General features: G+C 42.8%; 1 protein-coding gene and 1 pseudogene across 1 annotated transcript; one reads left to right on the top strand and one right to left on the bottom strand.

The window, feature by feature from the left end:
* Positions 1 to 1195: 1195 nt before the first annotated feature.
* On the bottom strand, positions 1196 to 9110 carry LOC139043612 (vacuolar protein-sorting-associated protein 36-like). Its single transcript, XM_070503591.1, has 6 exons — positions 6181 to 9110; positions 5574 to 5639; positions 4122 to 4186; positions 3410 to 3494; positions 2384 to 2460; positions 1196 to 2296 (listed from the first exon to the last, which is right to left on the bottom strand). Exons 2-6 carry the CDS (start codon positions 5622 to 5624, stop codon positions 2203 to 2205), a joined length of 372 nt encoding a protein of 123 aa, XP_070359692.1. The 5' UTR covers positions 5625 to 5639; positions 6181 to 9110; the 3' UTR covers positions 1196 to 2202.
* Positions 7192 to 13129, top strand: LOC139043611 (mitochondrial ornithine transporter 1-like; annotated as a pseudogene).
* The last annotated feature ends 6274 nt before the right edge of the window (positions 13130 to 19403 follow it).

Genomic DNA, 19403 nt, shown 5'->3' with positions numbered 1-19403 from the left:
GGCTCTATTTAAACAAAACCTCTACCACAGAGGACCAAAATAACACCTTATTTGGCAAAAAAAAAAAAAAAGAGAGAGATAAAAATATACATACAGAGGTCTGGAAACAGTGGAGAATGCCCACTTAAAAAATTAAACAATGAAATTATTCATATTTGTCTTTTAGTTAATGTGACATTTGCAAAATATATTCATATGTCACTTTTCTTCTTTAGTTCGCCTTATACAATTCAGGTTGTGCCATGTTTGTTAATGTTGTCACACTACTGTAAATCAATATGGTGAACAATGGGAGTTTGCTGTAATGAATCCGAACCATGAGAGCTAGATCCAGGAGCCCAAACAACCTTAGTTGCAACTCATTAAGCAGTGAAACAGATTATTTATCTTTGTAATTTTTACAAGCCGTAGCCAGATATCATGTGTGTGTGCGTGCGTGTGCACGTGCAAGTATGCCAGAGCAGTGAGAGCACAACTCAGAAGGGAGTGACATAAACAGGCTCACACAAGGACCCAAAAGATTTGGGCAGCCGACACTGAATTTCCCCAAAACAAACCTGAAGCTGAGCAATGGGGGAATTCGGGGATCTGTCATCACAATATAGAATCAGTGACAGATTTGGAGAACAAAGACTAAGTAAGGCAGGATGCCTCAGCCACAACATTCCCATGACACTGGAGGACACAAAGCAGTGACAGCCACTCTTCAGGCAGGGATCAGGGACAGACTCTGCCTGCACTTGGAGGGATTCCCTGGGTCTGCGGCCGAGGGTTCCTGCAAAGGCAAAGGGTCCCCAAAGGGCATCTGCAGTAGCCTCAGGCAGTGGCCCTCCACCTCACTCAGTGAGAATGTCTTAGGGACCCCAGAGTGTGGCCCTGGGTATCCCCTCCTCCTGGTCTCAACCGTTCTCTGGATACAGATACTATCCCTTCCAGAGACTTGGTCAAAAACTATTGCTACCTTCCACTTCCAACTCAGTCTCAGGAAGAGGGTGTTCTGGTCCCCGTGGGGTCCCTGAGTTTGAGGTAATGCCGACATACTGTATGCTGTACCACAGTAACATATGAAGGCAGGCAAGTCCACTTGAAAACTCAAGCAATCTAAATTCAACATCAGCCAGTTTTTGTTACCTCGGTAATACTGTTTGGTGAGATAGTTTCTCCACACAACTTATGATGTGTGGGGTAAGAAAAAAAATATTGCTAGAATGTGATAGAAATATTTTTAAAAGTTCAATGTTGAAACTCCTTAAGGGAAGGAAAAGGAGACATTTTACTTTTCCACTGTCTATGTTCCTGTCCTTGGCTTCGAGGTCAAAGAGCACCAAGGTTCCTGTTAAGCTAGTTCAAGCTTCTCCCAGCCCCTCCCCTGCACAACAATCCTGGGGAATTCCTGAGCCGTCTGCTTCCCAAATTTGTAATCTTATCTCTGGGCATGTCTACACAGCTCTTTAATTCAGTTTCAAAATCCACAGTACTTTTTAAACAAAATGACATAGTTGCATTCTTTAAATGCCAGCTATGAAATCATCACTTAAAAAAAGAAAGAAAGAAACTACTCAGATTATATATACGTAAGACAAATAAAATTCTCTCCCTTTTTAAGTGCTTTATTTGGTCTGCTGCAGACATGCGTATGGCTGCTTCCAAAGAAAAGCCCTTAGGAGGAGCTGCTGACAGCATTCCGCAGTTTGATATTTGTTCCAATGTTGTCAGGTTCTTAGACGACACCGTACATATGACTTGCTTCATGAAAACCCCCCAAAATGGGCACATTAGATACAGGAAAAAACCTTATTTATAATTCAGTGAATTTTTCTCACACCAAAATAACACTCTAACCTGTCCAAACATGCAACTTCTCCTTTTCTTCCCCCATGAACTAAATTCCTTTCCTTAAAAAATAGTCAGACTTGAGGATTGAGTGAAAAACTACCATATTTCAAGTTCAACTCTGAGGGTTCTTTACAACTGTAGCATGATTTCAAATTCACGTTGTCATTCATTTTTCTGTATTTTCCTATATTTATCCTAAATAACCTTCCTGGACCATTATATTTAGGGAGAAATTAAAAGGGTTTTATATTATACTGCAAAGTTCCTGTAAATGCTCAGTTTATCAGGGTTTACTCTGAGCTCAATGTCAGACAACCTCTACATGACGCAAAGATACAGACAAGAAGTATTTCAAATACAAAACCCTTAGCTCTGTGTCATAAATAAATGTGGGTAAAATCGCAAGCCTTCCGCGGAATCATCTCGGCAAAGATGGCCCATCTTCTCTGCAAGAAGCAACCTAGAAATCAAGAGGAAAAGCCACAATCATGTGTCTGTTCAGAAACACAAACTACAAGGTGTAATGAAGAGCAAGGACCTTACGTACCGTTCTTTGGCCAGGAGGACAGACATTCCTACGAGCTTGGCAAACTCTTCTGACGTTAGGGATCCCTTTTCTGAAACCTAACAGAAACACAGAGCAGAAAAATGTGATGGTGTGGACCGTCTAGGCGCCAACCTAAGGAGAGCGTCCACCAGTATACTCAGGAATAACGGACTGAATTTCCTACTAAATGTAAGAATATCCACTACAGAACCACCTCTTCTTCACTAATGTTTAATTCTGCAAAAGCTGAAGGACCCAGAACAAACAGAGAAGAGGTTAAAATATCACGAAGTGCATAGTAAAACAGTGCGGGAGTACAAAGGCGCTACAGTAAAGCTTAAAAAGAACTATTGGCTATTCTAAGAAGGAACATACGACAAATTCTAATTGAGTGCATATTACACGCTCCACTGAGGACCCTTATCTACAGATGTAGTTTAAAATATGTGGTAGAAATACCTATAGTCTTGGGATTTTCATCTAGCTTAAAATTAGAAGCATAATAAATATGAGTTATTCAAATTATACAGGCTCGCCGCAGAGGCTATGAAGGCAGTAATATTTCAAATATCCTAATGAGTAATATTAGCAGTTTGGCCAGCAAAAGCCATCTAAACTACAGTTGCTTTTCATATTTTTTGAAGCAATTATTTCACAAAACAACTTGTGATGTTTTATAATGCTGCTTATGTGGGTGTTACTGAAAGAAAAAGTTCAGTCATGGGTAACATTCTGATTAACAGAGTTAAGAACCTGTTCTCAACACTGGGCATCAAATGAAAAGAGAACGCCTCACTAATTCTATCTCCTTACTTACAAGACGTTACGAGTATCGGTAAGTTTCAAAAAGCTTTCAAAGTATAATTTTGATTACTATTTATTCATTAATGATAAACTTTTTAATTGGGTCTTCAAATGTTACTTTTTAGTAAAGTTAAATCCAAAAGGAAATCCTGTTTCTCAAGTTGCTAAGCATCGCGTCTTGGTAGCAAGCCCTAATAACCAGAGGAAGCCGGGTTCACATACTGTCTCCAAGGCTGAGGCCACCATTTCCTCTTCCTTGTGGGCCTGAAGCTCAATTACCATGACGCCGCTGTCGAAAACTCGGAGCCTACAAATCGCAGATGGGAGAACAAAGCCATGAATATCCGGGATTTTCAACCCCTGAGGAGGCGCAAGTATTTCTTGATATCTTTTATGCCCAGGTATGAGGGGAAGAATAACACAAAATAACCTTTAAAACATAACGACCACAAGCAACCATGGCATAACTAAAAAGCTCATGAATAAACAGGTAATAAAATTATGAACTATAATCCAGAGGCTTTTCTATAATCCAGAAATACGTATGGCTACTTTTTTTTAACCTGAGGATAAGGAAAATGTAATTCACAGCTCAATATTTGCACTTCTAAGCTTCCAGAAACTAACGCAAAATGTCTAGGGGAGGAGGCGCTGGTTACTCTGGCCTCATGGGAGGTGCCTACATTCTACTCTCACTGCCCTCAATCCACAGCCCTCAGACTACTAGCACCCGCAGGCCACGCCCAGCCCTAAGGATGGAGGCCAGAATGACAGAGATGCTTGTGGGCCCAGTGAATTCTGTTCACACGGAATGTAATTTCAAGAGGGGCGATATGGTGGCTGGCCCTGCAGGACGGCACCTGGCAGCGCTTGCCTGTCCACTCTGTGAGGAGCAGCGACTACAGCCAGCAAGGCCCCGCGGAGGACCTTTTACCTGAGAGGTAATTTCAGCGCTTCCAGCATCTTGCACGCATTCACTAAATCTTCTGGCGAGAGCAACTAATGGGGAAACAAATCCAGTTTACACTGAAAATTAATAGAGTGATGCTATATAATTATAATGACCACTGAAACAGAAGAGCAAACTTAAAGCATCGTTTATCAAGGATTTTAGGTAGCTTAATCACTACAAGGCAAAAAGGATTAACAAAGAAGCAGACTTCTACTCATTAAAGCAGTGCTATCCAACAGAAACAAAATGCAAGTCATAAATGTAATTTTTAATTTTCTAGTAGCCACATTAAAAAAATAAAAGGAAACAGGTGAAATTAGTTTTAATACGTACATTTTATTTAACCCAATAGGTCCAAAAATTCAACACATTATCAATACAAAAATTACTAATGAGATATTTAAGAATTCTTTATTCTGTACTAAATCTTGTAAAGTCAATGTATAATTTACACTTAGAGCACCTCTCAGTTTACATTAACTACACTTCAAGTTCACAGTGGCCACACGTGGCTAGCTAGCGGCTACCCTTCTGGACCACATGGCCTTAAAGACTCAGCCCATGTGGTGGCTGACAAGCACAGCTCTGAGTCACAAAGAATGGCTCCAGAGCCAGCCCAGCCTGGGTCCAAATAATTTGCCATGGTCAAATTATTTAATCTTTCTAAGCTTCAATTTCCTCTTCCCCAAATTATCCCCCAGACAGGGACAGTAAAAGTAGGCCCCTCACTGAGTTATTGGGAGGCTAGATGAGGGAACCCTTGCAGAGTGCCTGGCGGATGGGGAACACTCACTGATGGCAGTTATGATGACTATTGAAATAAGAACAGAGCAGAGGCTTAGCTCATGGGGCAGGCTGAATGCTGGAGAGACAGGTGTGGGTCATTTGCATGGAGCTGACACCACAAAACTGATTTAGAGGGCACAACGGTGAGAACCCTGGAGGCCAAGGACATCTGGGTGTGAAGGGACAATGAGAGTTGAACAGCGGCTGCAGATTCAGAGCCAAAGAAGCAGGGCAGCTTTTTCTGTATCATTTACAGGCAATTGGTATCCAACCCAGTTAATTCAAACAGGTGACTATCACAGAGAAGGGGCATCACACTCAACCTTATTAATCACAGCAATACGAACACAGAACATTAGAGCTGAAAGGTATCTGTGCGTCCAAACCCTTATTTTAAAGGTAGAAAACCTGAGTCCAGAGAGGTTAAGTAAGCTACTCAAGGTCACTCAGCAAATCACTGGCAAAACCAGGAACAGAATCTACCTCCTAGACCCCAGGGCAGTATTCTATTCACTGCACCACACTGCTTCTCCAAATAGTTTTGATATTCACAACCCTTCCTCAAATTCTATTCACTATAGGGGAATTTGTACTATATTAAGAAAGTCTATAATTAGTTAAAAGAATATCTAAATATTCTATTCTTACTTCCATTCCTCGAGCTCGGTTTACTAAACAGTATACCTCTGTGAGTGACATTATTCCTCCTCGTCCCTGTTAAAAATGAAACAAAAGAAGTATTACGTTACACTTAGCACCAGTTGGCATTTAACAGAAATCACAATCAGAGTGAAATCAGAAATCATAAAATTTCTTAAGAAGCTTTTAAAAACTGTATTTACAAACAGGAAGACCTGTTCAGATACCCTGAGGCAATTCAAATTCAATACTTGGACTTGTCATTATTACTGTTTTAACATTTACTCAACGAAAAATGGGGCTCTCTTCTTTCATGTTTCAGAAAGAGTATTTAAATGTTTCAAGTTATTCCAACTAATAAATGAAAAAAAATCATAGAATTAAATAGGAATATCACCATTTTACAACCCCTAATAAAGTAACAGATCTCCATAATGACTACCAATGGCTGCCAACATCACAAAAAAAGACGCTCAGACGTTATGCACCTCCTGATGCATGGTGCTGGTGACTGTGGCTGGTGGTACTAAACCCATAGGAGATGAGGTGAGTGCTTCCGCTTTTGGACTAATGTGCATTCATTCCTCCGTTTACATTTCCAGTATAGTCATTTTACCTACAACCCTCGAACTGCTGACGTGCACCGGCCTTATGCTCTCCTCTGGCACCATCACACCCTCATGCCGTCTGTTGCTGAGGTTGAGGCGGTCATCAGCTGACCTGGGAAATCTTTTTGCAATGGCAGCTTTTTGGTTAAAAATTTATCCTGGGTTTTCATCTGTGGCAGTTATATGCTCCACTGCTCCAGGTTGGATTTTGAGCATGTAGGCATAGCCTCAGAACCTAGTTTTATTTAAAGCTTAGCGGCAAATACACTAAAGTATTAATAGTGTATGTTTTTGGGTGATGGGACTATAGGTAATGTTTTCCTCCTCCATGGTTTTTGGTTTTGTTTTGTGTGTCACTGTGTTTCTTGTTCTGGCTGCTGTAACAAAATACCATTGACTGGGTGGCTTAAACAACACACATTTGTTACTCATACTTCTAGACGCTGGGAAGTCCAGGATCAAGGTGCTAGCTGGTTCCATGTCTGGGGAGGGCCCTCTTCCTGTTTTGCAGAGGGACCACTTTGCTGTGTCCTCACATGGCAGAGAGCGAGCACAACCTAGCTCTCTGGTCTCTTATAAGGGCGCTAATCCCTTCATGAGGACTCCACCCTCGTGACCTCATCTAAACCTAATTACCTCCTACAGGACCCTCCCCGCCCGCAAAATGCCATCACATTGGGGTTAAAGGGTTCAACAAAGGAATCTGGGGTGGGGGGCCCAACATTCAGTCCGTAGCGTTGTGACTGATAAAGGAGCATGGATCCTGCAGTCAGGCAGACCTGGGTTCGAATCCTATCATTGCCACTTAGCAGCTGTGTGACTTTGGGCACAACATGTATCATGTCTAAGTGTCGTTTTCTCCGTGTGGCAGTTGGGGTCTTGCTGTTCGCCTCACCGAGTTGCAGATCCTTCAATGAAACAGCACGTGCACGTTCCTGGTGGGCGCTCAGGAAGTGTTTCTCTCCCTTCATCTGCCCTCTCCTTTACCACTGAGTTTCAGCGCAGTGAGTGCTGCATGAATGAACGGCTGGACAGGTAACTGGTCTCCTGTGCTGTGTCCTTTCAGTGACCTGCATAATGCGGCTGCCGGTTCCTTCGCCTCCGCGTTTGCTGCCCTGGTGCTCTGCCCCACTGAGCTTGTGAAGTGCCGGCTACAGACCATGTACGAAACGCAGATGTCGGGGAAGATAGCCAAAAGCCAGAAGTAAGCACCGCTTGGGCACAAACATTAGGTCTCGAGCATGTATTGAGTATTTTAAAAAATATATTGTACTAAAATTAAGTGACAGATATAGAAACAGATGTGTCTAATCCAAAATACTGTTTCTAGAACTTCTACCAATCAGAATAATTTTCTGAACGGACTATTTGTGGTGGTCGGACCCACCCCCCAGGCCACAGAACATCATAGACAGGTGTTTAATACCCCAGAAGTGATGAAGCCAGGAGCTTCTACCCCTTTTGACCGGTTGAGGGCATAAGGCATGATCCCCAGCTGTTTTCGGAGGCACATGGCAGACAGCTTTGGAACTGTGTGTGAGAACTGAGCCTTCATAAGGGCCGCTTTGGTTCTGAGATGAATATTTGATGCCCTTTCCCAGGTTTCACGTAGATGTTCAGGCTGATCACCTCAGATCCCCGCGGTAACTTTCTTTACGCCCCTCCCTAATCCTTCAAGCGGACCTGCAAAGGGCGCCAGTTCTGGGAACACTGAGCAGGACCGTTGTGAGCATAGCTGCCCTTCAGATCAAATTCCTCTCCAGCTCAGTCTTGAAAGATCCTAGTTACCCTGTGAAGGTGTATATGTCACGTAATATGATTTATTTGAATTGTAAAGCAATTTATTATCCTGATTAATCTCAAAACTTGCTTATTTATCTTCACATCTGGCTGACTGCAGTTCTGGGGGTGAATATTGCTGTGGTTAACTCAGACCCTGTCAATCCACTGGGGAAAATTGGTAGATAAATTGACCATTTTCAGAGTTACCAGTCCCCTTGCAGCAGCGAGGCTGGGGTTTGTAATAGAGCCCAATTTCCTGCACCCTTGGGATTCTTTGCAACCAATTTGAATCTATTATTCATAGCCCAGAGTCCAAAACTGTGAGTCTTTAAGACTTTTTATTGAGATAGTATGTGTACACAGTAACGCGAACACACACAGAAATCGTAAGTGTGAAATGAACATGCCTTTGTAACCAGTGCCCAAGAAGTAGGACGTTAATAGCCCCCAGAAAGTTGCCCTCATGCCCCTTGAAGTGGTTTAAGGTATTTTTAAGGAAAATGGTTAGGTCCAAAGGACTTAGGCAGATGGACAGCTTGCGTGAAAGTAAGTACTGGCTGACTGTATTTTGGGCATAGCAGTGGCCACGCAGGGGTGTAGAGTAGCTTGGGGTTAAGACTTGGATGGGAAGGTAGGCTGGCCGTGTCGAGTTGGGTTACTTTGTTACGTTCACATCCGAGGATGAGAGCAGCGTTGCAGGAAGGACCTGGCTGATGGATAATACCCGATGAAGCCTTCTGAAGTCCGAGGAAGGAAGATAATCATCAAAAGCAGGTGGCCTTTATTACCTCTGGGCTTGGTCCTTCATTGGTCCAAACTGAGTCACCTGCTCTCTGAGAACAAAGTGAGGAGTGAGGGGTCCGCCAGGCTGCTGAGTGTGCGGGTTCTGCGCTCTTCCTGCCACGGCGCACGTACTCGGGAAGAGGAGTCTAGATGGACGGGGTGCTGTGTTCCGGCTGCTGCAGGACTCGGATCTGCTTAATTAGAAAGCCTTGCACCCCTACCTCTCTAAGAACTAAGTCCTGGTGCTTCTTGCCTTACAGGAGCTGTAGCTCCATTCTTAGAATTTCTTTTGTCTTGCCTTAAAGTAATGTTTAATGTTACTTGCTCGTTTCCCTGCACTGACACAGAATAAGACAAACCCTAAACACCTGAACCAATTTTCTCAGAACATAGCAGATCAAAAGAAAGGTTGGGGAGATAGAAATCGAGGGAGGTAAGGGACTGGGCAAATAGGATACCGTTTTATTCTTGCTGAGTTTGGACAACTCCTTATTGTAATTTCACTTGTTCCGTATTGAAAAATTGGATGTTAGCTTTTTTACATCTTTGATAATATGCCTTCTAGAAATGTGTGCATCCATTTTAATGAGATTTCTTTACCCTGGAGTAGTTCAGGTGACAAAGGTTGTTATAAAATAGCTGTATCTGAGCTTCCCTGAGATTTCCTTCCCACAGCGGCCTTTTAGAATTCTGGTTCTCTGTTTACAGATTCAGCTGCTTCGCCTGCTGTAACTGTCTCTCTGTGTCTCCTCCCAGTACAGTTTGGTCTGTCGTGAAGAGTATCCTTAGGAAGGATGGCCCCTTGGGTTTCTACCATGGACTCTCGAGCACTTTACTTCGAGAAGTACCGGGCTATTTCTTCTTCTTTGGTGGCTATGAACTGAGCTGATCGTTTTTTGCATCTGGGAGATCAAAAGATGAACTAGGTAAATGTATTTGCGTGGACGGCGGGTGGGTTGATGGTGTCCGCTTCCCGACTCTATGGTTGCTGCGGATTCTGTGCACTCTGCGCCGCCTTGTAGGGGATCCACCTGGCACTGGGGAGATTCTAAATCACAGAAAGTAACAGGGCCGAATGATTTCTAGCATCTTCTTCTGGGCTTCATAATTTCCTCAGGACAGGGGCTGGAGCAGCACATCCCGAACTTCTTCCCTAGAATAACATTTGTGAATTTCTTCTGGATCTATTTTCGGGAAGAAGAAATATAGAAATTACTTTCCCTGTGGGAAATTACCTATAAGTCAGCTTGCAATAAACTTAGAACTTGGTAATAAGTCTTGATAGTGTTTTGAGAGCAGTGAAAAGTGTAGTTCTTTCTAGTTTGTTCTGTTTAGCTGCTGGATACAACCATATCAATGTTTGAATCACATGGGTGATAACTTTTTTCTTGAACACCTCCCTTCATGGTTGGTGGACTTATTCTGGGGTTGGTCAAGCTCCCAGGCTTAACTGCCTTGTTTAATAAGACAACGTTGGTTTTTCATGGTAAAGGAAGAATCAGGGCTGTGGGGCATTAAGATAGTTAAGAGAAGGCTGATAAATGCCTCACCCTGCATTTCAGTGGCCTCTATTCTCATTCCTCCTGTAAGGCGTTGCCATGCTGCTGGGGGCCTGCTGATTCTAGGGGCCAGCCCTCCAAGGATGGCACAGGATGGCCACAGTGCCACAGTGATCAGCCTCAACATGACCCTCACTCGGGCTTCTCGTCCTGGCATGATGAGGGGTAGACGCAGGCCACCAACCGGAACCTTATGCTCTTAGAGCTTCGACAGTCTCCTCAGGGAATTGTGTTTGCAGCGTTTTTGTTTGTACCTACCTCCGGCCACTGCCATTGGCCTCTGGAAATATCACATCAGCTGCCCTTGAGACAAAATACTGTTTGCTAATTTTCTTCTCTAGGCCCTGTCCCTTTGATGTTAAGTGGTGGCATTGGTGGAATCTGCCTCTGGCTTGCTGTATACCCAGTGGATTGTATAAAATCCAGAATTCAAGTTCTTTCCATGTCGGGGAAACAGGCAGGATTTCTTGGAACATTTATAACTGTTGTGAGAAATGAAGGTGAGTCTGGTAATGGCAGAAACAGGAGGTATGTTTAGAGGGGCTGGTCATTTCGGTGCTAGTCTCATTGAGGTGGTCAGGTGTGTAATTGCTTTCTTCCCCCGCCGCATATCCCTTTTCTAGTACTGTATATTAATCCACATTTGTGGATTTCTGTTTCCAACCCCCTGTCTTTAGTTTAGTTAGTTAGTTAGTTTAGTTTCATTACTCTCAAGAAAATTTAAAGTTCTTATTCCTAACCCCTGGCCCGGGTACCTGTCAGGATTCTTTGTTCTCAATAGCCTGGAGGGAATTGTTAACTAGGGGCTTTGTCTAAGGGAATAGGTGTTTTGAAGTTAGCACCACTTGTTTTACATAATGTATTATCAGAAAATGATCTCTAAGAACCACGAAGGGATTTAAAAGAATGTACAACATCCTTAATGCTAAGACTTCTGGAATTAGAAATGCACTGAGCAACTTCTGAAGGTAATTTGCTATCAATTTTTAGAGTTAAGCAGGAGGATAAAGATTTCCCAGTTAATGTTTGTTTAAAGCCAGTTTTATGCAACTAGTGAGTAAAGTTCTGTCCTTCCAGCATCCACTGTACGTCTTAAACCTTGGGATGTGAATGTCCCTGTCTTGATTTTAAGAGAGAGAGCAGGAGCCAGCTCCGTGGCCGAGTGATTAAGTTCGCGCATTCCGCTGTGGCGGCCCAGGGTTCGGATCCTGGGTGCGGACATGTCACCGCTCGTCAAGCCATGTTGAGGTGGCGTCCCACATCCCACAACTAGAAGGACCTGCAACTAAGATATACAACTATGTACAGGGGGGGTTTGGGGAAATAAAGCAGAGAAAGAAAAAAAAAGCACCATAACAATATGCAGAAATTGTTTCGTTTGTATCCCAAATAGAGTGCAGACATCTTGTACATTACTGATAGTAACCCCTCTTTGAATTTGTGTAACACTTTATGGTTTTACAAAGTACTCACACCTCAATTATCTAACTAGTTCTTCATAACTACCTTGGGCAGTGCTAATGCTAGAAACAGGTCTCTGACTTCAACGCTGGTGTTGATGCTAGAAACAGGTCTCTGACTTCAGTGCCGGTGCTCTTTCTGCTGGCCCAATGCCTCGTGGCCCTCACCCCCCAGGAGAAGCTGCAAGGCTGCTGCCTCCTGTGGCTCTGTGGTTGCCTTCTGTCTGCCCACGTGAGGCCTCAGCTCTACCCAATCCATTTACCAGAAGTTAACCAGGTGTGGAATTGCTATATGTTACCTAAGCATCAACCAGCTTTGCTGGGAGACCTGACACTTGTCCTGTTTCTGTTAGTTGATTTGTTTCCGTCAGTCCAGGGAAACCCGGAAATAAGTCTTTCCATCACTCGTTGGTTTTTAGTGCTATTGGCTGGATTTCTAAGTGTAAAAATATCTATGCTTTGCAGCTTTGTGGGGTGGCTCCAAGGAGGGGAGTCTCAGTCTTCCATCACCTTTTATCTTCTAGGAATAATGGCCTTGTATTCTGGACTGAAACCTACTATGATCCGAGCGTTCCCTGCCAACGGGGCACTATTTTTGGCCTATGAATACAGCAGAAAGTTGATGATGAGCCAGTTTGAAGCTTACTGACGTGTTCTGGCGAACCTAGATCCAAATAGGCGTTTGAGGACTGCAGTTCATCTCAGGGTTTCATGGAGTACAAGACCAATGTGGAATTATTTTGATTTTGTGGGAAATTTGTTTTTGTCTTCTCTTCTTCTGCTTTAAATCTTCAGCTTTATGGAAGGACTTCTATTTTGCATCATGTAATTTCTGCTCATAATTGTATTGAAATAGAAAAGTTACTGCTCTTGTCCTTGGTGGGACTTTCAGGGCGAGCTGCTGGCCGTCTGTACCGAATCTGAAAGGCTAAATATAGTTATATCAGGGCTTTTGCGTAACCCTGTATGTGTGTACATGCAGTCTGGATGGCTATGTGTTGTGAGTGAAGCACACTTTGTTCCATGTTTGATCTCAAATCTCACCAGGAAAACCTAGAGGCGTAAACCACGTTTCATAAAGATGGTTATAAGTGATGGCTTAAGCCATCCTATATGTAGGGTCTCTTTTAAAATCTGCTTAACACCTATACTATACTAAGTGGTTAAAGTTTTTAAAAAGTTTTCCTGTGGTGCTTGAAAACTAAAATATCCATCTGTGTTTTAAAGAGGAGACCATACCTGCATACTGGTGTGGCTTCCATGTTCTTGATTTAAGTTTCAGAGTAGGCATCCTGGATTTTCCCAGGATGCTCTACTGTTAAAATAGTGCCATTCATTTTCTAGGTGGAATCATATTCTACACTCTGATGTCTTGTTGGGTTTGGCCTAGAGCATCAGGCCTTCAGGCAACAGCACGCCCTCCCCTGTGCCAACTTCCCTTCTCCTCTCCCAAAGAGCTTCCTGTCTGCTGGGCTTTAGGTTGAGGAAGGGGCTGAAGGGAGGGGGCTGTGCTGCTGTGCTTTGTGAAGTCAGCTTGTGGCTGACAACAGCCCTTAGCTTCTGTCTTGCTCCTGGTCTGGGTGGGATTCCAGAGTATTGTGTTGGACCATCTATGGGCTGTTGATCTACTTTGAGCCTCTCACTCATTACCTGCACCAATTGGAAACCCATCCAGCGAGCAGAGCGCCAAAGCCAAGAGAAGCCCTCGTTCCCTGTCTGGTGACTGAGTGATGGGGCTCATGGGTGGAGTCCTCCCATCTCGGACAGAACTAGACACAGTGTAGTGTTTGCACTCCACTGTGAGTAATGTCTGGGCTGACCCATTCTAACATGTCTCAGGATCCATACTGCTTGCCTTGCTTTTACAGTTTCGGAGCCTTTCACATTTGGTACTGGCAGTCAGTGAATTTTAATGATGACCATGTGGGGGTGTGACTTTATAAAGCAAGGAAACAGGAAAAGTCGTTTTGTTAAACTCTGCCATGTATGTGTACTAACCACAACAAAAACCCCAGTTCATCCGATCCCCAGACTTGGGGATGGGCAGCTGCTCCTTGGCCACCTGGTGTAAGAGAGTCCTCCTCGGCACCACTAAAGCAAGCCGCCTCATTCCATGCCACTCCAAGACCAGCAAGGGCTCTCGCAGTAAAAAGTGTTCTTAAGCAGCCTGTGAGACTGAAAGCAGGCAGCCTGACAATGTTAATAGTAGTCCATACCAGGTGTGTCTGTCCCTGTTGGCAGAATGTAAATAATTTTTCTACCTTGCTTTTCTCTCCGTACTTAAATGGTCAGTAGCTACTGAGGGGTGCCTCATCTCAGCAGTCTTGGCTTGACGCGAAGTAGAAAATGGGACTGGCTTCCAGCAGGAAGTGAAGTGCTTCAGAGTCTGTGGTCCCCCTGCCCGGCGCCTGTGGGTCGTCTGGGGGTTAGCCCTGTTGGCAGCAGACCCTCTCATGTTGTCCTTTAAGGATTGAACTAAGTGTCTGCAGTAGAAGCCGTCTGAGGCAAGGAAGAGTGAGTTGGAGTAAGGAATGGAAACCAAAGTCAGGAGAATTTTTTTTTTCATTCTGTTTGCTTAATTCATGGTTCAGTATTTGGGTACAATTTGTACCATTTCAGATTTGTACTCCAGACAAAAATATAGTAACTTGAAATATTGTGTTTAAAGAAATTCTATTGTTCTATCATCATTAAATTATTTACCTAATATTTGAGCATATGATGAGTTGTTTTGTTTAAGTACTTTATATCCATGCAAAGAACTAAGTGACAGTGATGTTTGAGGCATGTTTAGTAATATTCCGAGGTGGTGGTTTTCTTGCAACAAGCATTGGTTTTTGTCAGCAAGATTCCTGATGTAAAATTATTTCACTGTAGGTAAATGGACCAAAATACACACTTTTTACATACACTGGCGGTATGAATCTTGGCTCTCTGGAATCACTCCCCCTGCACCAGGCTGTGGATGGGACGGGACTGACTTGGCAGGATGCCATTCTATTTTTTAAAATAGTTAAACTTCTTGCTATTAAGTTTTGGATAATTCTATTTCAGATTAGTAAATTCTGTTTAAGAAAACCAGTATTATTCTGATGTATTATGATGGAAGTTTCTTGCATTGGTCAAAGAACGCTTCACAGTGGGTTTGAAGAAAGCAATACCCAAGAGGCCCTAAACCAGTTCTTGTTAGGTGAGCAAAAGCAGGGGAGTGTGGTGACTCAGAATTGCCAGAAATCTTGATGCATTTTGGAGGATTAGGGGAGAGAAACCCCAACTGTAGTCCCCTTTATTTCTAAAAGCAAGGTTCTTAAAAACTGCGCTTTCCTTCCCTTGTTGTTGGCAGTATTGAGAAAGGTGACTGGCTCGGTTGAAGAGTGAGATCGCAGTTTTTCCCCATTCCCCTAAGCCCGCCGCCACCTCTGCCCTCCGTGGGTTGTTGCTCCAGGAATTTTAAAGGAAACCGTACAACGTATTCTGCCACAACACGTTTCTGTCACACAAATACAGGGAATAAAGTAGTCATAACGTGGAAGGAACTTGAAAGCATGTTCCTCCAATAACTCTTCCTCCAAGGGAAGCCCAATTAGGGGAGTAAAATGACAACTTCTGTCAGAAAAGCAGACAGCCTTCAGCTACGCTGCTGCACCGGTAGCTGGGACCCTTTGTGGGCTATTTTGAGAGGAAAAAAGAGCACCATAACCAGGCAGCCTGCCAGGATTGCACGGCTTTCTGTGCCACCATGATGCCCAGCGGCTCAGAGCTCTACTCCCATCTGTGCCGCTCTGCCACCCACCAGCCCTTCTCTAAAGTACGGCTCTAGGTCCCCTTTAAAAAAGATACCTACGATGGCAACTGCCAGATAGTCTGAGCTGCCAACCTGGGTGGTGAGTGGTTAGCATGCCGGTTACGAAGTTGCTTAGTTGGAGTGGTCCGTCCCAAACCCTATTTTTTCCCCACGAACTTGTTTTTTTTTTTTTTTAGTGTGCTTTTTGCCGAGCACAAGGTTTTCAGGAATGAGTACACTGTTTTAGCACAGGCACCGGTTCTTATCAGTTGCTACCTCTCACTTCTTGATAAATTCAACTTGGTCTAGACTGTTGAGAGCCTTGCCAATAAAAGGAAAATCACTCAAGGATAATTTAAATAAAGCCAAACTAGAACTGTTTTCAAGGACAATTATGGCCCTGAGATAAAGTTGCAGTGAAGGTACTTAGAATAAAATAGCACCCAGTACCAATGAGAATATGATTTCCGGTGGACACAGGGCTAGCGTGTGTTTATGACAGAAAGGTGACCTTTCCTCGTAGTTCCACATCACCCGAGTGAAGTTGGTTGTGAGTAGGGGTGGGTTGTAAAATAATCTAGATTTCTCCAGGCAAATATTTCCTTTGGCTTCACTGATGATGTTACACAAAAGCAAAAGTTACTGAGATTCTTTATCCTTCATGTTTACCAAGATTCTGTTAGCCTCCCCGACGTCTGTGCCTGTAGAATTAAAGGAAGCTCGTCACACCGTGCGGTGCTTGGGGCAAGAGAGAAGTGTGTGTTGGGGGTGGGGGACTGCTTGTGGAATGGTTCTTGGGGTTTGAAACAGTCTTTGCTGCCAATGTGATGTTTGCTAACAGACAGTTTATAAATCAAGTGGAGGAAGAAAATAGGGATTGCCTTTCTAATAAACCTGAAATTACAAATGTGAAAGCGGGGAATACATACTTGTTCAAAAATATATAAGTAAATGAAATAAACCCACAGTATTGGGGAGAATCGCATTTTTAAAATATCTCGATTATTTTGATATGAAAGTTTTATTTCAAAGTTCTTAAAAGTGGTAACTTTTAATGTTCCTGTTAGTGCTGTTGAGTCAATTCTGACTCCCAGCGACCCTGTGGACAGCAGAGCAGAACCCTGCCCGGTCTTTTTGTACCATCCTCTCGCCTTCCAGCGCTCTATCAGACAATTCTCCGCTGCTCTTCACAGGGTTTTCATGGCCAATTTTTTTGGAAGTGGGTGGCCAGGCCCTTCTTTCTAGTCTGTCTTAGTCTGGAGTCTCTGCTGAAACCTGTCCTCCATGGGTGACCCTGCTGGTATTTGAAAAACTGGTGGCACAGCTTTCAGCATCACAGCAACATGCAGCTGCCACAGTATGACAACCAACAGATGGGGTGGTGTGGTTCCCTGACCAGGAAACGAACCCAGGCCGCAGTGGTGAGCACGCTGAATCTTAACCACTAACCCCCAGGGCTGGCGAGTTTTCCTGTGTACTGTGTTCCAAATTTATCTCAATACAGATGAAAACTATGTGTGAAGTATATTCCTTCAAAGAAGAAAAAAAAACTGCCACTGACATTTTATATTTGTAATAGATTTCTTAACACATGTACATATATGTAAATAAAAGTATACTGTCAAAGAGACAGGTTTTTAAGATGTCAACGTGCAGTAGGGATTGAAAAGACGTGATTCTATCCTGGAAAGGACACTGTGCTCAGTCAGACGTTAGTTCTGGCTTGAAAATATATCTCGACTGCAAACTTTGGACCGTAAATTTTCCATGTCTTCTGTTTATGGGGATTATCCAGTTCGCTTCTTGAAAGATAAAGCCTAGAATAGAAAAAAAATCATTACGTTTAATTTTGGGCTAAGAGGAAAGCCATGCAGCCGGGCCCGCTTGTTAGAGCTTTAGAAGAGACCTGGCCACCGTTAGGCTCAGCCCCTTCTCAGAGCCCGTCCTCCCACCTTCTCTAGGGAGACGCAAAGTATCTTAATCCTCAGTAACACAGCAGTAACAACATGTCGTCGATTCTTTTAACATTGCCTGTAATGGAGTTAATGACATCTGGGTTTAATAAAATAAGTTTCTATATGTGACAAATCAGCCAGAGAGACTCGATGTGTATTAAAACCCAGTAATAAAATACTGAGTGTCTTTTAAATGATGAAGCTGACATTTTCAGCTGATTAAGAATCTTGTAACTAATAAAAACAGCTTTACTAGGTAGTATGGAAATTTAAATGTTAAATCTTTAGAAACACATAAGTGAGGAGAAAAGTCATCTAATTTGTTGCCTCTCCTATATGATTATGGTGTTTTAAAGGAAAAAACTGTTCTTAGCAAGAACCACTTTTCAGGAGTAGCATCAAGTGACGTTCTGCCCAGATGTCTATATGAGGGACTTTGTTCCTGTTAGGAATCAAAGTTTATTGTTTGCAAACATCTAGGGAAAAAATTGCTAGAAATTTTCCATTAAATCCAAAGTTCAGTCTATCAGAACCCATTAGATGTGTGTCGTTGTAAGTGTGTAGGCCGGATGTTCAGTTCAGTGTTGCGTCACTGGACTTGTGTGATTAGATTTAGTTCAGGGTTGAAGGAAAGGCTAGGCTTGCATGTAGTGAGAACTATCAATTCATGCCACGTACAGTCACAACCACTTCTTCAAAACTCACCTGCACAATGTTTTGAATATTACTTTCCTTTTGTATTTCATGGTATGGTGATACCAATGATCTGAAATTTTCAGCACCACAAAACATACTCCTTAAAGTGAAGAACTTATAGACTCAGGAATGAGTTTCCAGATATGGTAGAAGATTCTTTGGAATAATAATCTTCAAATCAATTAATTTTTAAAAAAGCTTTCCCAATTTAGTTATTAGAAAATCCTTTTAAATGGGAGACTATTAATGATTTTTGTTAGCTGTCTTTATGATACTTATTCTGTCTTATAACTTCTGCCATTGATATAAATGAGTCAATCAGCTTTTAAACTAGCTGAAGCCTTGCTAGGTGATGCCTTCTTTTGGAAGAGAATTTGGTGGTGGCCGGTCATCAGTAAATCAACACATACTGAGGACCTGCCATATTCGAGGTACTGAGCAGACTCATATTAAACTTCCATGGGAGGGATTTACCACCACACCCGAGATCTGATTATAATACATTTTAACTTATAATGCAGTCCTATGGTATAGACCTTGAGGATGATGCAACAGGGGGTCTCAAGAATAACCATATTTTTTAAATACTCAGATTAAGATGGGTAAGGCAATGAAGAGTGGTGACTAGAGGACTTTTTGGTTTCTATAAATTGAGCTTATGGTAATCAGCAAAAGACTTGCCATTTCACCTTACACATACATTGAAGATGAAGCCATTTCTACTGGATTATATCATAGCCATACCTGTTTTTCATGAATGATGTATGAAACCAGAAGAAAAACGGGCATTTGTCATAGTACTTAGGAATATTCTAAAAAGACATGGTTTAAAAATAAAAGGTTATTTTTCATAGTAAAATTGATACCAAGAACTAATCATTCCAAAGTGATTAAAATTCCTTCCTTTATTCTTGTTTATCAAACAATTGTAGCCATTAAATATGCAGCACTTACAGTCTTTAACATTACACTTAACACACAAAGGAGAAGGCTTTAAGAGACGGCTCTTTTTTTTTTTTTTTTTTGAGGAAGATCAGCCCTGAGCTAACATCCGCCACCAATCCTCCTCTTTTTGCTGAGGAAGACTGGCCCTTAGCTAACATCTGTGCCCATCTTCCTCTACTTTATATGCGGGACCCCTACCACAGCATGGCTTGTCAAGCGGTGCCATGTCCGCACCTGGGATCCGAACCGGTGAACCCTGGGCCGTCC

The sequence above is a fragment of the Equus asinus genome, unplaced genomic scaffold (genome assembly GCF_041296235.1).
Source record: "Equus asinus isolate D_3611 breed Donkey unplaced genomic scaffold, EquAss-T2T_v2 contig_305, whole genome shotgun sequence".
In the NCBI taxonomy this organism is placed as follows: domain Eukaryota; kingdom Metazoa; phylum Chordata; class Mammalia; order Perissodactyla; family Equidae; genus Equus; species Equus asinus.
Note: the sequence above shows the minus strand (reverse complement) of the source record. Positions and strands in the feature narration are given on the sequence as shown.

Coding starts and splice junctions, on each gene's coding strand:
- LOC139043612 (XM_070503591.1), bottom strand. CDS start 5,624: ATGTCACTCACAGAGGTATACTGTTTAGTAAACCGAGCTCGAGGAATG. Junction 4,187..5,573: donor ACCGAGCTCGAGGAATGGAA/GTAAGAATAGAA, acceptor TTTCCCCATTAG/TTGCTCTCGCCAGAAGATTT. Junction 3,495..4,121: donor GCGCTGAAATTACCTCTCAG/GTAAAAGGTCCT, acceptor TGCGATTTGTAG/GCTCCGAGTTTTCGACAGCG.